The sequence below is a fragment of the Myripristis murdjan genome, chromosome 22 (genome assembly GCF_902150065.1).
Source record: "Myripristis murdjan chromosome 22, fMyrMur1.1, whole genome shotgun sequence".
Lineage (NCBI taxonomy): Eukaryota > Metazoa > Chordata > Actinopteri > Holocentriformes > Holocentridae > Myripristis > Myripristis murdjan.
In genome coordinates, this window is record NC_044001.1 from 10,604,404 (window position 1) to 10,622,423 (window position 18,020).

General features: G+C 43.0%; 1 protein-coding gene across 2 annotated transcripts in view; it reads right to left on the bottom strand.

Annotated features, from left to right (window-relative positions):
• Window positions 1-1,150: 1,150 nt before the first annotated feature.
• Window positions 1,151-18,020, bottom strand: part of fndc3ba (fibronectin type III domain containing 3Ba) — a 119,879-nt gene continuing 103,009 nt past the window's right edge. For both annotated transcript variants that reach the window (XM_030082029.1, XM_030082030.1), the window contains exons 24-27: window positions 17,586-17,810; window positions 9,442-9,608; window positions 7,154-7,281; window positions 1,151-4,707 (exon numbers count right to left, since the gene is read on the bottom strand). In XM_030082029.1, coding sequence (XP_029937889.1) covers window positions 4,396-4,707; window positions 7,154-7,281; window positions 9,442-9,608; window positions 17,586-17,810 — 832 coding nt within the window. In that variant the 3' untranslated portion in view covers window positions 1,151-4,395. The remainder of the gene's footprint in view (window positions 4,708-7,153; window positions 7,282-9,441; window positions 9,609-17,585; window positions 17,811-18,020) is intronic.

Below are 18,020 nucleotides of genomic sequence, written 5' to 3' on the forward strand. Positions count from 1 at the left end.
ACATGGAAAAAAAAAAAAAACATAAAAAAAAATTAAAATGAACAAAAGAACCAATCAGAAGGCACAGACGTGGGGTTGCTGGGCAAAAACGGTCTTTCATTCTTGACGTACCCGCCGAATGTGCAGGACCTGCAGGGCGGGGCGGGGCGGGGGAGGGCGGGGTTCATGAACTGAACTCACCAGCATTTGAAAAAAAAAAAAAAAAAAAAAAAAAAAAAAGCACATAAAGGGAGCACCCTGCCCATAAACACACAGCCTTTCCGAAAACGCTGGGTTGACGTCGGACTAATCAATGCTAATATCACTGGCCTGACCTTGGCCTAACATAAGGCCAACCTCCACTCTCCCATGAGGGCACAAAGGCTTAAAGAACAAAAAAGGGGATGAGGGTGGGCAACAAAACATCAAGGATTTAAGGACAGGACACCTCACACACCCGCCTGTCGACTACCACGCAACAGGCTGGGTAAACACACCATGAGCAAGTCTGAAAAAGGCACCGTACTCCCTCCGCAGTGCACTTCCCTCTCTCTCTCTCTCTCTCTTTTTTTTTTTTTTTTTTTTTTTTTTGCCATAGTATGCATTTTGCAGGGAGCAGGGTGCCATTTGAGAAGCACAGAATCATGCCCCAGTAATGCCAATGTCACAGTGATGCCAACGGCAGAGTAATGCCAATGAGTGTAACAGACGGCGTTGGCAGTAGTGTTTGGAACAGAGCGAGAGGGAACCGGCGGCTCCCCTCGCTGATATTAACCTCATCAAGACTAATGCTCGGCATAAAAAAAGTGCTTAAACTCTGTTAGTCATATTGTATTTTCTTATTACCATCTCATACTATAGCTCTATAGATATCTCTGTATAACATCTCTTAGCAAAATACTGGATAAAAAATACTCACTACTGCTATACCAGCACTAGCCTGAACAAGGAATCGTCAATATTATTATTGTCGTCATCTGCCTGAAATCATCGTATGATTGTTTAGCCTTTTTTTTTTTTTAACTTTCAGTGTGAAATCAGGTTGTGTTAAAAGTCTCCTCAGCAAGGGGCTACACATTTCAAAATGGCACAATTTGCTTTACAAAACAAACAAACGAACAAACAAAAAAAAAAAAAAACAAACAAGAAAACCAAAATCAAACAAACAAAAAAAACAACAACAGAAAAAAATCAACAAAAAACATTAAAATAATAAAAGATAATATGAAAAGAAGCATAATCACAGATCAAGTTAATGTTTTTTCCTTTTTGAGAGAATAATAATAACAACAATAATAATCGTAATGCTGTGTCGTTACAGAAGAACATCACAGAACCCTTTAGACGACCATAAAAGCAACATCGAGTGGACACAAGAAGCCTGCACTTTGGCAATAAAACAGTAAAAAGATATCAGAAGCTTCATTATAACACTAATCAGAAAAAAGCCAAAGGCAGCTACGTATATCCCATAACAGATGACTTGAACTGACCTTAAGGCCTGGCTTGCTACATGTCTCTCTAAGCATTACAGGAGCTGCTCGGCTGTGCGCGGCCGGGGCAGGAGATGAAAAAAAAAAAAAAAAAAAAAAATTATATATAGACATTTGGTTACATGTTTGAAACGGCAATGATAACTGCAATGCACGGACTGATGAGCTACAGGTTCCCAACAGCTGTAAGAGAAATACTTAAAGGGTTACTGAGACAAGGAATGCTGGCCTTAATCACACAATCTAACATACATCCATTTAAAAAAAAAAAAAAGAAATAAAAGAAAAAAGAAAAAAAGAAAAAACATGCTACAAGGAAAAAAATTAGTATATAACTACACTTGTCTCTTAATCTTTAAACAATAAATAAATGAAGATTGCACTGTAATTGGCATGTAAAGTACTGTATGCAAATATATAGTATAAATAAAACCTAGAAAAGAACTCTACCTTAACTTTCCCATCAACTTTGGCAAAGGTATTTTGAGCTAGTAAACCACTTTGCTTACTGACACATACAGGAGCAAGGCACAGCTTCGAAAGAGGACAAGATACAGCATCAAAACGGAAACGAGGAGAGGAAGGTGATGACGAAGGAGGAGAGAAAGAACCAGCGAGTGCAAGAGAGAGCGAAAGAGAAGAAGAAGAAGAAGAAGAAGAAGAAAAAAGAGAGTAAAGCTACCCTAATGATGATGATGACGACAGCAATGGGGATGACGGGATTAGATCTCCCCTCGGTAAGGCCTTATCCCTGAGGTACGTTACAGGCTGCCAATCAGAGCTTAGGGGCGGGGCCATCCCGTAACACCCATGTACCCACCCCCCCCCGATAAAAGTGGACAGGTCACTCAGTAAACGAGCAGGTCGGGGTGACTTCTTTGGATCATCAGGGTGTGTTGGGCTGTACCTTGGCTTCGTTTTGGGTCTGGGGTTAAGGGGTTCAGGATGTGGGATGGGTGGGGGGTGCAGGGGTGGTGGTGGTGGCGGGTGGGGGGAGGGGCTTACGGGTGTTACGTGTGTCAGAATGCCCTGTTCTGCTGTGTTGTGTTCTGTCAAAGGCTTGTTTGGTTAGTGAACATTAGTTCAAGTCCCCGGAGAACACGTTCGACTGAGGCGAGACCACAGACTCGCTACGGCTCTGATTACATGTCAATAAAGCACCTTTTGAGAGAGAGAGAGAGAGAGAGTTAGAGAGAGAGAAGGAGAGAGAGAGAGTGGTGGATGAGCTGAAGGATAGGGATGGATCGACAGCGAGAGGGGAGCTGGTTAAGTGTCCAGAGCAAAAGGTAGTTACAGGTGATCGCGGGCGAGGAGAGGAGGGAAAAGAAGAGAAGAGTCTTTAGATTCACACACGAGCTGGCAGGAGAAACTACATCGTCTTCAGCGTTTGCTCTGGCTGGCAGCTGGCTGAATGTCAGAGGGGGTAAAGCTCAAGCTAACTGCTAATGGCTACTGCTTTCCTGGTTAACACACAGCTCTGAGAAGGGCGGCTAGCTGGCAGGCTGTTAGCACCTCTGGGTCTGTGATGCTACGGGCACATCGCTAATAAAGCTACGGATAAATAGACTGGAGCAATGGTACTTGAGATGGTAGGATATGGAAGGACCGACAGATCAACGACAGGCACTGAGAGCCAATCAAATGCCCACATCAGCCCCTTCCTAGTAAATCCAGCCCGGCCTCCTTTCTCTTCATCTCTTAGCTGGCTTTCCCTAGAAGCTGATCCAAAGTCAGTTTTAGCCACTCGACCCATTAAGTTTTGCATTCTGATCCAGTGGCCAGTGTTGAAGGGTTTCCTCTACCTCAGCGCAGGCTGCTGAACTGACCTCAGAGCTGCTGTTTGTGAGCACCTACAGTCGACTCCTCCTCCCCTTTCACACTGCACTTCAGACCCTACATTACCATCACTTATATTACATCACCTCTAGCATCATAGATATTTGTTATAATATATATATTGTGTGTATATATATATTAGATAACTGGTTTTCCATTCTTTCTTAGATATAATAAAATCACAGGATAGCAGCATCTTACACCACACATGGATTGCATCACTTTGGTAGCTGAATGAGTGAGTGATTGAACGTTAAAAGCTGAGGCGATATGCGATTGACTTCTTAAGAAGAGATGTGTGTGATTCTCATTGTCATTGCGTGTGTAAAAGTTTTTGTGTGTGTGTGCATAAAGGTGTGTGTAAATGTATGCATGTATACGCACAGGTATAGGGCTGTATATTTCCGCATGAGTGTGTGTTGTGTCTTTGTCTGTCTGTGTTTTGTGTGTGAGAGCAGGTGCAGATTGCATGGATTGACCTACAGCCGGTAGAGAAGTAACAAACTGAATAATAAGGTATTAACGGCTAAAGCTTTGAAGGCCTACATTGGAATATGGCTGAATGAATAAAGACTGCGGCAAAAAAATGCAAATTAAACATTTAAAAAACAAAACAAAACAAAACAAAAAATGTAAGGCAATGACTGTCAAGAAATATACACGTTCTCTAATCGAATATGTTTTAAAAAGATACAAAATAAAAACATGCAAGTCAGTCTGAGGAGCAACTGCTTTGCTCACAGCTATTTTAAGGCTTGATCATCAGTTTTCTTTCCCAACCGAGGTACGGCTAAGACAAGGCTTCCCTCGACATAAATCCTTAACAAATGAGACAGACAATGATACAAAGACAACAGACATAGAGAGAAATGAGACCAAACTGAGTGAAGGGGGAAGGACAAGAGGAACAAGGCGAGGAAAGCCCGAATCGATACTTGGACTACAAAACGTACATAGCATTAGAAGTACATCTCAAGTGTTTATTTTGATTTCATTCGGTTCTTTCGTAGACATTTTCTTTAAGTTTCTCACTGTGATTCTTTTTTTTTTTTTTGCGTTCTCTTTCTATCCTATAGTTAAAATTCCCTCACTTCATGAAGAAGTATTGTAGCAAGCAGGCGATGAGGATGGAAAAGCCCGCGAACACGCACACGATCAGCGCCGCGAAGCGCTCGTCGCTTGAGATCAAGCCCGACCCTTTGCCCGTCTCCACGGCGCACAGCTCCCCTGGCGACGCCGTCTCCTGGCGACGCAGCGTGAACAAGGAGGAGGGGCTCAGTGGTCCGCACAGTTCCTGGCAGGTATCCTGGCAACGTCGGCAGGCGCCCACACGGAAACGGTAGTCTGTGTTGCCCTGGAGACCGGAGATCTGGAACACACCCTCCTCTCCCTTAAAAACCTGGAGGGGAACCGAGACAGAGCCAGAGAGGGAGAGAGACAGACGGACAGAACAAAGAGAGGTTTTTAGAACCTGGCAAGGAAGGAAGCAAAACTTTTTTCACTTGATTTTTAAGAAATAAAAGCAGCTGTTCTTTTAACTACAAGCTAAGGCGGGTCTAAATGAGAACAGTCTTGAAGATTTTGAACATTTTCCTTTATAACCCAACATTATGCACTTTTCACTCCAACCAGGCACAACAGCTGATTTCTCTGAATGGCTGCTAATCAGTGAAAGCAGCTGGTAAAATGTTTGACTGGAATGAAAACCTGCACACTGCTGGGTCACGATGCCGTACGGCTGATTGATTTATTATTTTCAAACCGTGGGTGTGATGAAGCCCTTTGAGACTAGATCAGTGTTTAAGGGCTCATAAAAATAAACTTGACTTGAAAACCAGTGGGCTAGCGCCCTCTGTGCCTGTGGTGATAACGAGGAGTGACAGCAGGAAGTGGTCAGGTGCAATGGGAGTTAACAAGGCTGTCACAGGAACAGTCCAGACACAGGATTGTTTCCTGCAACAGCCAGTGTGTCTTGCTGAAATGTCTTTGGGCAAGATACCGAACCCATACTTTCTCTTTCAATGTCCATCACTGCGGATGAGGAGCAAGAGCAAACGAAAACGTATGTGGAACAGCCTTATTGTAATGCAGCGGTCCCGAGATTCATTTTACTCTGTTGAGGGGCCAATCTCTCATGCAGAAAAAAAAAACAACCTTCTTAGCATAAGAAACATAGTCACAACCTTACCACCTAAATGAAAAAGGCTGCCTGGGGCATGCAGGTGTAGCTGCTCTTTTCATTAAAAAAAATATATTTCTTTTCAATTCATATTCCGAAGACATACTGGACTTGACTAGTAGCTGGTCAACGAGTTTTCAGGCTACACTGAAACTCTTTGGTGTTCTGCAAGTAATCCTCTCAAAATTAAATGGATGACGCCTTGGGCCCCCCTGTGCATTGGGCAGACAACACACCTTAACAGTGGTGCAATATCAAGAGCATTGAAGTCAGGTTTTCATTTACCAGCATTTTCTGTCTGTTAGCACCTGCTGGCACTGCCTCTCTCTCTCTCTCACACACACACACACACACGCGCGCACACACGGTCAGTCACAGTGGGCAATAAAGATGTTGCATCCCTCAGTGGTTTGCCCTTGCTGGCAGCCTGTGGTGAAATGGGTGTGTGTTGATATCATCGAGAGATCAATCACACACACACACACACACAAACACACACACACACACACACACACTGCGAGGGTGAGTGCGAGGGCAGCAATCTCATCATCACCATCATCATCATCATCATAAACTTTGCTCAGCATTTTAAAGCTGCGGACGGGAGGGCAATTGTGTGCACGTGTGTGTCCGTGCACAGGCGTACACATGCGGGTGTTTCCATATGAGCTCTTAAGAATCCCTCCCTTGCTTCGTCTGTGCATTAATAAAGTCGATTAGCACATTTAACTGCAGGCTGGGGACAGAGGGGAGAAGGTGTAAAGGTTCATGTGTTTGTGAGTGAGTGGGAGAGAGAGTGCACGCCTTGATTGACCCCTATCCACATTTAGCCATGTTTTCCTCTGGCCTCATACAGCCGCCCGTCTTCTCTCTTCTTCTCACACAGATGCAGAATGACGGCATTCAATACACACACAGTGACGCACACCATCAACCACCCATGCAACATATTCTGCATTTGACAAAGAAGTGTATATAAATATAGATATAACTCACTGTAGCCTTAAGTGTGTAAACAGATTTAAATCTGAGTTAATACACACCACAGGCCTTCACACACTCACACACTGCTGCGGTCTTCCCCAGTGGGTATTGGCAACTCTTCGCTCCAGCGGCTCAGTAATTCAATAACAGTAAAATGGCACTGAAGACAAATGTCTTTTTGTCCTCACTCTATTGGCCTGCACATCGCTCCAGCTGCCAGCCACACAATACCAAATTTCCCACGAGCTCCAGCCACAACCCTAAACTTTTTAAATGTCAGTCACTGACTGTGTAGTAATTCCCATTAAAAAATCCTTCAATAGTGTTCAATAAATACTGCTGGCACAGCACAGTTCGCTTCATCTCCCAGTGTGGAGTTTGTGTGTCTGTCTTGCTCGTCAAGTGTCTGTGTATGTGCAAATGTGTGTCTGTGAATCTGCGTACAGGGGAGAGTAAACACACCATACGATACTCGACATCACATTGAACTCAATTTGTCTTGTCCTCTGCTGCTTGGCCAGACTGGCACAAAAGGTTTCTCAGACACACCTCCTCAAGAAGTAAAAATAACACAGATAAATGCAGCAAAGTCCTGGACTAGAAAGACACTGGAGCTCTAAAGCTTATCCTCATATGACCGCGCGCGTGTATGTGTGCGCGTGTGTGTGTTTGTGATACAAACCTGTTTGTACTCTGACTCGCGTCCCACCAGCACCTGAAGCACGTAGCTGACAGGGTCTCCTCTCATTGGTGGGATAGTCTCCCATGTGATCTCACACATGTTCCCCTCTAGCTGATGCACCCTGGGAGCTGAAAAATAAGGAAAATGGCATCACAACACGATTTAGATTGCATGACCAGATTTCACACTTGCAGTAATTTATACAGTAAATAAATAAATACAACAGCAGATACAAATCTGGGCCTCCTGATGATAAAATCATCCACTCGTTCTTGTAATGTACACAAGCACAGGGGGATACACAGATCTCCATGAGGTTTTCACATGCTGATAATAGTGACTATAAACCAGGCTTTTCGTAGCACGCCTGTTAATTTGCAAGAGGCATTTCTGCAGCGATATATAAAATCTCTGGCAGTTATGGCATTTTCACACCTCTCCTTTAGGTTTCACATTTTGGGTTATTTTATTACTGTCTTGTAATACTGACTCCAGAGGGACAAATATGAATTATTTTGTGGAACCTATTAAGCAAACAATACTGATATCCAGCTCCTTGCTGGCATCTCACCCTCTCTCTCTCAGCAGTGCAGCTTCCAGTAATTTATTAATTGGTTGTCAGAGTCAGACATGCACAGTGCACACTCCGGGAAAGGGATGTTGTGTAAACTTACTAACTAGCGACTGCATTTCTTACTAGATGCCAGTAGCAACAAAGGGGATTAATAAACTACATGCTAATTAATTTGATTTTTAAGGCCTTTTTGTCTGGTTAAACCTTTCACATTAACACAGGCACTGGTAACCATTTTACAAAGCTATAATTTGTTGAAATGCTAGGTTGCAATATTTGTCACTTTCAGATGCGTTTCACCATGGGTTATTTCATTTTAGAACTCTGATTTACCAAACATGCTTTGTAACAAACTGACAGGCAATTTTTTAGCCCTCCAAATTTTTCCAAACTCCCAGCTGAGTAGTAAACTGTACTTTTACCATCAACTCAAGAAACAAAGCCACACCACACCAGTATCATCCTTAGTATCAGTATAATAGTATGATCTGTTCTATGTTTTATCACTTGTTTTATGAGCAATGTATTCTATCTTTCTTTTTGATCCTAGAGAGGATCTTGGCTTCTTTTTTTCCTATCCATACTTGAAATGTTGGTTTAGGATAAGAATAAAAATAAGAATTGATTCTATTATTGCTACCATTGTGATAATTTTTGCACTTTATTGATTGCAACTCTATGCACAACATACATTTTACTCATACACTTTGGTAACCAAGGAGTCACTTAGTGATGTCTCTTGCCTCCGGCTTTTTCTGGTTATTGATGGATGCTACTTTGAAGAAAACATTTAAGACAGCACACATGCACTGCCAGCAGTTATACAGAAGCCATAGAGGTCATTCATTACCTGTTAATGGACACTTCGATGCTGCGCTTCGCATTTATTGCTTCACCGTAGCACCCATAATTACAGTATAGAACATTCTCTCTGATGATAAGCCATTGCGTCTCGGTTATTATTGCAAAGATAATATACTGGTAACAGTAATTAAACTCGGCGACAGTAAACATGTCGTCCCCTGTGAAGGATGCAGTGATGAACGATGAAACAATCCCCTCATGGTCAATTATTATCAAATAAACACTTCTTTCCCAAAATGCAATATATTCAGTTTGGAAGATCATAAGTTTCATTATGATCTTCTGATCATTCAGTATCTCCAAAACAGAGAGCTTACACTTTGTATAAGTGTTTCCATTTCATCCACCAAGGATTTCAGTTGCCTGCTATCCTCCAGAACTATCATATCTTGTTTTGATTTTGTGCTGCTGTAGTAGTTGACACTTCTCACATGGTGGACATCTGATTTTACAATGAAAACGTTCAACTGGATCATCCTGTTTTGGGCTGTTATTGTCGTGCCCCTCATTTCAATGTGTCTGCTGCACTGGAGACTGCATTTTCAGCACCGCAGTCCTAGGACCCCGATCTTTAGCGTTGGTAACCACTTGGTTAGGGAAAGGTTGGGTTTAGATATAAAAACAACTTGGTTAAGGTTAGGGAAAAAGGACACAGTCTTGGTCGGTGTAAATCTGAATGATTTCCACCAAGTTTCACCTGAATCCTATCAGTGTGTTCGAGATCTCATGCACAATGAATGAACAAATCGAGACTGATCCATAGCCCTCCATGGACATCAGTGTGGGTGAATATAAAAAAAAAAAAAAAAAAAAAAAAAAAAAAAACGCACTCCTTGTGGGTGTGGTTTACCTTTAAGGGTGGGGGGTACAGACTTGGTGGTGCAGAAGGTGTGTGTGTCAGAGAAGGGCCCCTCCCCAGCGTCACTGATGGCCTGTATTCTGAAACTGTAGCTGCTGGACTCAGTCAACCGCTGAACCTTGTAGGTGTGGCTGGGACCGCGGTAGATCGTCACAAACCTGAACAGAGAGAGGGAGAAAGACAGAGAGACAAAGTTGGCGAGATGACTACAAGGAAAGCAGCGATAAAGTCAGTGTGAGGCGATTCTGATTACTGATTTTCTGTTTGAGATGCTCATCAGCATATCTGATTGTTGACTGAATTAATGACTTTCTAATGGCAACAGCAAGCCATGTGAGTACGAAAAGTCAAATGTCCATTTAGCACTTTGCTCATCACGTTACTCTCATTGCTGCATGATATTGCTGGCATAAACACAAGTAAATAAATTCTAATTTTTATCTAAATAAAGTCTTGCATGTTCGTTTTTGCTTTTTCATCCCTTGTTGCAGGCCAGAAGTGGAAAGTAATTAAGAGCATTTACTCAAGTACTGTGCATTTTTGAGGCTTGTGGCAGTGTATTTAAATATTCCCATTCAGAGACTTGATATTTTTACTCTGCAACATTTCAGAGGGAATAAATGTACTTTTTTACTGCACTAAATTTATCTGACAACTGTAGTTACTTTGCAGAATGCGCTTTTATATGCACAACATCAAGTCTGATGCACTGTTTAAGTACAGCTGACTAGCCAACAGTATATGGAGCAGTTAGAGCTACAACATTAAGATACCTCTTACAGCTTAATGGGTCAATAATTTACCAGTCCTCTTCACAATGACTATTTTTACTTTTTTCGTACATTTTACTGCTGATACTGCCATACTTTCACTTACGTACAGAGTATACTTTTTTTTCCCATTTTATCCATTTTCCTTTAGTTGCTCAAGTAAAGGATTCTGGTACATATTCCACCACTGCTGGACAAAATACGTAAAAGGTTTTTGAATGACACAACACAGATTCCGTCTTCTGTCCATAATGCCAAACTCTTTGTAATCATACAGACTATAAAATTACTATTGGCGAACTGTCAATATTTATTAACAGTTGAAAAAAAAAGCAAATTAATACAATAACCATGCACTATCGAAAAGGCTCTGGTCAGGAAAGAGCCCAATGAAACGACAACGTCTGTGCCGGCACTGCGCTCCTGGCAAGTCTGAAATTAAAAACAGCAGAGCCACTTAAAAAAACAGATGGGCCCGTTTTCTATGGCAAAAATGCTATATTCAATTACAGTCTAACAACACGTGAGCATAAAAGATGAATTGAGGCCTCTAATGTGATCAGGCAGCTGAAATGGTGCTTCGCCAATTGGCCGTGATCTGTTTAAGACCTCTATTGGCAGATTATGATTGGAGCACAACTGACTGGTGCATCCCGGTGCGATGGATAATGCAATAATATTTACAGAGAAGGAGAGAAAAGACACAAAGGAGAGAGTGAGCTGCAGCAAGTTCTCACCAGACGTTAAAAGGAGAGGTTTTAGGATTTTGTTGTGCATCAAGGAGGCATAGCGTGCGCATACAGCCCCCCTCTACTGCATGACAGTGAAATCAAACAACAGATAAAACACCAAAAAAGTGACTTGAGCGAGAAATTTTGAAGAAGAGACGGAGTGGGGTGTGAAGTAAACAGAGAAGACCTTGAAAAGAGACAGCAGGGTGCATGGTAAAACTGATATTAGTTGAATTTATGAAGACACAGGACAAATGGTGACAGGCCATTACAGACAGCCACAAATCTGATGAAAACGAAACCCCCGAAAAAAAAAAAAAAAGTTTCTGGATGGATAGCGGGATGGATTGAAGGAGAGATGATAAGTGAGCAAGTGAGTGAGTCACAGTAAGAAATGGGGGGGGGTTGGAGATGAAAAAAAAAAAAGAATGATTTATTTCCGCTATCATCTTTCGGCACAATAAGTTTAAAGTCTGTTTGCCCTGGCAGGGAAGTCATGGAAGTGAGGAAAGAGAGAGAGAGAGAGAGAGAGAGAGAGAGAGAAAGAGAGAGAAGACAAAGGTGTTTGGGCAAGGAAAAAGAGAAGAAGCGGTGATGGAGGAAGGGAGTCAGCGGAGAGAATGGAAGTTGTGAGGGAGCGGAGACATAACGGGAGAGGAAAAGCGGGGAGAGAAAGGTGACTGGTAATTACAAGAGAGGATGTGATGATGGAGGGTGGTTGTTAAAGCAGGAGAGAGGAGACAGTGAAAGAGAGAGACGAGAAAATTAAGATAGTGAGAGAGAGAGAGAGAGAGAGAGAGAGAGAGAGAGGTGCAGAGAGAAAGAGAAAAGGGCCATAACTCCAGCTGAGCGCTTTATGTAGCTGTACTACAGAAAAGTGATGTGTTTCTCTGGCTGACATAGTGTGTTGTTAATCCTTGGCCTCAGTGCAGGGTCTTAGAGTAAACACACACACTTACACACACACACACACACACTCACAGCGCTGGTAGGATTGGTTGATCAGCGGCAAAGTACATGCTATATGTATCCTGGTCTCCCCTCGCTTCTACTATGCTGACCATCAGCACACCAACACACACACACACACAGACAAACACACAAAATAGCCAGGACACAGTTTATGAGATAAACACCATCCTTGGTCCAGGGCCAAACAGCAGACCAATTAACCACAACACAGAGCCGGGGAGAAGTGTGAAAGAGAGGTTCGTAGCGGACAAGGACACGAGTCCATGTGCACGTGAGTTGCGTTGCTGTTGATTCTGCTGTTATCCGTTTATTTCCACGCTGATTTGCGACGGTTAGCATCAAGCGAAAGAGGACGAGCTCATTTTTTAAGGCAGATGAAAAGCTGGCAGCCTGTGTGGAAAAAAACAGATGGGTGGACAGACGAAGAGAAAAATGAATGGGCACAAAGATGGAGAGATGGACAACAGAGAAATATGGATGGGTAAATAGGTGAAGTGAACCAACAGATGGAGGGACAAATGTGGATGGAGGGATGGATGGCTGAACGGACAAAGAAATGGGTGGATTGATGAACAGATGGAGGGACTGAATTAAAAGGATGGACAGAGGGAGAGATGGATGGAAATGTGGACAGACTGAGATGGCGGCCCGAATCTGACGGCACCAAAGAGGACAGACATTTCATGAAAATGGGCTGGGTCAGGTCAGATTTTTAGTCCAGGTTTCAGATTATTTTATTTTATCCTACTTATTTTAACTTTCGATGGATTACTGGATACACTTAGTCTTAAGGCACGGAGGCAAGGTGGCATTTTAAGAGTTCATTTTGAGTTTCTGGATTGATTTTGACTGAAATCGCCTAAATTGAAATTTGGATTTTCCATCCAGCCATTCATTGAAAGTGAAAGTTCTTGAGTAGCCTACATAAAGTTCCTAAATATATAAAAGTCAGTTTTATTGAGACTCTCTGCCCTGTAAAAAAAAAAAAAAAAAGAGTCAAGCAGAGTCAAGAGTCAAGCAGTTCAGGGGACTCTGGTTGCTGGTTCAAATCCGTCTGAATTCAGACCTAATAATCCTCAGTATCAGAAGGCTGAGGCTTTCTTTGCCTGCACTTGCCTGAGTTGCCATGGCACATACACTCAAAATTCCCCGGCCAGAGGGCATTCTGGGTAATGTCGTTGACAAGAAAGCGAAGTGAGGAAAAAAAAAAAACAAAATCAAACAAAGTCAGCCCGCTGCAAAGGGCAATGATGTGAGCGAGGAGGACAAGTGAAAATGAAAAAGCCAAGAGACAGGAGGCAGAACAAGAGCAACAGGTCTGCATGTAGTGAGATAAGAATGGAGAAATAAGCTGTGTGGGAGAAAGAGAGAGAGAGAGAGAGAGAGAGAGAGAAGGGAAAAGGGAAGAAAAGAACAGGAATTCAATATTCTGAGGCCAAGACAATATCTCTATCATCGGCGGGTAAAGGTAGAGGATGGACAAAAATTATCGGAGGGGTAATCATTTCCCCCAGGGTCCTCTGAGGGAAAGTCACCTTTCCACTGATGAAATTAATTAGATAGGCAAGGGGAGAGAGAGAGAAAGAGAGAGAGACAGAAAGGGAAAGAGACAACGGCAAGATTGAAGCCTGACCAAGAGCAGCCACAGTCAACAAACACAGACACTAATGCAATTTGGTTAGAAATGACACTGATGAGGTTATTGGGAAAATGAAACATAGCAAACAATATTTGCAGTTGGCTACTTGATATGGTTGTTTACAAAGCGCAATATTTTAAGCCCTTGTCTACTTTCTCGCCCTTTGTATCTCCCCTCGGTGCACCCCTGCGCAACACGGTTGCCATGGGGATTTCACCATTAATAAAAATTCCACGTTATTCCCTCTGAGTGCGGTTCGAAAGCAAAGAGAGAAGAAAAAGAGGAGGAAAATTAGAGGATGATGAGGAGGAGGAGGAGGAGAGTGCCGGGCTGGCAGCTCAGTCCATTCCTGTGCTGATGAAGCTTTTGGAGCCTTGAGCCATGAGGGTCCACCCACTGCACCCATCCCACCCAGCCCCCCAACCCACAGCTAAACGCATGCTAATGCACCGCTAATGCAACTAAACATTTTCTCATAACCACCACTGGCTTCAAGTAATGAATCCCAAGCAGCGGCAATTAGATGAGTCAGGAATCACATGTCGTCATTACGGAGCGATTCAGTCAATTACAGGGTTTATGGACGTTTTCCAGCAACAGAGGAAATGGAAGAGATGGAGAGCAGAGAGAAAAATATTCAGCGTATAGCAGGGGTGTGCAGAGATGTCACTATTGGTACTTTTACATCTGCATGTGTTAAACCAGTTAAAACAGCGGTATTTTTATCGAGATAAATCTGAAAATGCATGGGGCCCAGACAGAAGTGGGTGTGGTTCAGCCTGAACTGTTAAAAATCCCATAAATTCTTCTTTGTAATTGTTGCCGTTGCTATTAGAGCACTGCAGCATTAAACTCGAGGCTTTGCAATGGCCTATTAATAATAATGAAGCGCATGACTTGCTTTGAAAAGTTGAATATAAACATAAAAGCAACTTACATGTTATGCAACCATAAACATACAGTTATATAACCATAGCTATAAACAACCATAACCACACACACACACACACACACACAATTAAAACTAAAACATCTCCACCCTGAAGTAACTTTATGTTTCTATGAACTGTATGAAGACTGGGAGACACTAAATAGTGAATTACAATCTCAAAAACATGACTTTACAAATCAAAATGCAACTCTGACGCACATTCCTAAGGGAAAACGCTGAACAGTCAATTATTAACATGTTAATTTCAGAAAAAGAAAACAAAAACAATGTACAAACTGAATCTTAGAGTTGAAAAGTGCCAATCAAATTGCCTTGTTTTTTTGTTAGTATTCATAGTATGTTTGGTCGTCAATCTATTATTTAAAAAAAAAAAAAAATCACTTTTCAATTTACCACTACCTTTTAAATTTGCATATTCTTTTATGAATAAAAATGAAGATGCATAAAAAGCTTTTCCACGGGGAATAGGCTTTATCTTCGGCTGCGGTGCCCCAACTCTGCCGCACCGAACACACTCAGAGGACTGGGAGTTTTAATCCACCCCCAGTCAGACCGGCTCCCGCTTGGCGAATCTATCAGCAGAGCAAATCAGACCCGCCGGGACCTGGAAAAGTGACCTCACAAATGCTAAACTAGTGATCAAATTAATTAAGACTTTCCCCAGAGCAAAAACAGGGCTATTCATAAAGCTCATTGTCAGGGTTAATGATGCTGTAGAGTGCACGACGGTGGCGGTAGGCGTTTTTTTTTTTGTTTTTTTTTTATTCATAAGGAGGGAATGCGGCTTTAGTTTTAAAGCTGGTGTTATTTTAGCACCACCTGCTGCCTCTGATCATGTGCATGTTGCAGAAGCAATGCACGAGAAGAAAAAAAATCGTAGTATAAAGTGTTAAAATCTATGTTTTTTCAATGCATTTCAGTACTGCCCTTGTAAAAAACTGTTAGTCATTAGTACATTCTGCACTGTGACACGACCTCTTGACCAAGCGACTCTCCGTCAGAGGCCGAGTGAGTAACGCCGGTGACGATATGCTTTCTCCACAATCACTGGCACACCATTAAAGCAAGCACATAGCACTGATTTTTTTTTTTTTTTTTTTGGAAAGAACGATATTTGTTTAATTACATCATTCATGAACTGCTCAACGTGGTATTCAAATCTGGGAACGTCGGGAGTGTGTAATGAGTTTGTGTACAACAAGATTGTTTTGATAGGGATAAGGGAAATTAGCGGCACTGGCACGGGTTGATATGGCGTATTTGCAAAATGTTATTCTTATTCTTATTATTTTATCCTGTTGGGGATATGAGAAATGTGGTATTTATCTGACAGAACAATACATGTGCCATTTTGTTTATATATTCAAATGAGAGGATGCAAAAACAAAGTAAGCTGTACCATCTGGTGAACTAAGCACGCTACACCAAATGATAAGAATGAGCCGCAAAACACCATGTGACCCAGACGCCGAGGCATGCAGACACAGGAATGTATACACGCAGAAACACAAACCTAATCAGACATACAGAGCATCATCACTCTGCCAAACTGATGACGGTCTGCGCCAATTAGGAAATGATAAATAAAACTCCCTAAGCTGTGAAAGCTGTTTTGGCTGGCAGCGAGCGCATGTGTGTGCATGCACGCGTGCCATGCGTGGGTGTCTGTGTGTCGGAGAGGTTAACGGATCACAGCCTGCTGGTTAGGGCCCCATCTGTTGCCTGCTGCACTCCGGGCCATTCCAGCGGTGCCAGGGTACCTGGGTGCCAACCAGCCAAGCTTTAATTCAAATACTGACAGCGAGCCAACGACGGTGAGAGAGGGGGAGTGTGAGTGAGACAGTCAGACAGACAATCCAACAGGTGGGGAGACAGAGGCAGATAAAGAAAGGCACTTTATACCTGTTCTCCTCCATTGTATCTGTCCCCCCATCATCCGGCCATCGCTCCCTTCCAGCTATTTCTGCCTCATTACATTACAGCCTCTCTTCCCTCTAACATTATAAAAATGCCCTTCTCTCACTCTCTCTCTCTCTCTCTCCAAGTACTCATGTTCCTTCCCAACCCCCCTCCTCCTTCTCTCTCTCTCTCTCTCTCTCTCTCTCTCTGTGTTTCTCTTGCTCTGGTCTGACTAGTCAGTTAAGTAGAAGGTTGATTGGTTGGAGGCTGTATCCAGGTCGGCTCCAGATGCCCCTAACGTGACTACTCCCTGGTACATCTGGTTATCACACACCAAAAAAACACACACGCACACACACACACACGCACACACACAATCCTACGTGTGCACGTCCATTCACACACACACTTCCTCTCCCTCTCTTCTACCTCTCATGCTCTATCCTTCTTCAGAGGGGTGTGTGTGTGTGTGTGTGTGTGAGTGTGGGTGGGTGGGCGCATGTGAGTGTGTATTATTGACTTTCTCTGGGCGCTGATTAAGTGTATTGACCAGCTGTGGGTTGATGAGGTTTTTAGAGAAGTGGTCCAGAGAGCATGTCCTGTAATGGGTAGATCACAAACCCCTTTGACGGCCACTGGCCCACATTACAGTGTAAATATTGTTAATAAGATCCAATATCCAAAAAAAAAAAAAAAAAAAAAGTAGAAAAGCCACGTCGTATCAGTGTTACTATTTTTTCAAACTCGAAAAACAGTGTGTTTTGTACTTGTGGCTCTTACACCTGTATTATGAAGAGCACTTTTCTGTGATTTTCAGTGATTTCAGCAGCTCAAATTGGTTGTGGGGTAAGACATGTGTGATGCTGATCCTGGAATGGAGAAAAGGTCTGGAGAACTGGGGAATATTGATGAACTGGGAGCTAAATGTTAACTAAAAAAAAAAAAAAAAAAAAAAAATTAAAATTATTTTTCTCAAATTTGCAAGCTTCAAAGGATTTCCAAGGCTCACAGGAGCACTGGAATAAACTGCAAATCATAGAGATGCTTGTTCTGCAGCTGTGGTGCTTTTCCCCTCTCTGATGTGAATAAACCAAGGTGCAGCCATTTCTTGGTTTACCCGACAGCGCGGAGGAAACGATGACGTAAGAGGGATGCAGTGCAGCGGACCATACCTGTGGTTCTTGTCCTCCATCTGTAGTGTGTAGACCATGTCGTCAGCGATCAGGCCGCGCGCGTGTGTGCTGCTCGCATTCTCGCCCCACTTCAGTTTCAGGCTCTGGGGGCCAGCCGCTGAGCACTCGAGAGGGGGCGGGGCTGGAGGGAGGGGGCGCGTCCTCGCCAGCAGAGGTGGACTCAAGGGACTGGAGCCGATGGCGTTCACCGCCTGGATCTGCACGCTGTGAGACGCAGAGAGGGAGGGAGAGAGAGAAAGGGTAGCGGGCGATTTAGTTAGGAAGCCAAAAATACATAAACATGAAACTACCAGGAAATGTATGTACCCATGTAACACCGTGTGCTCTCTGGGTATTTGAGCACCTGATGGTCTAATGGCGGGGTAATTTTCAGCGAAGAGGCCGGTTTGGTGTTTTAGCATTGACCTCGCATGC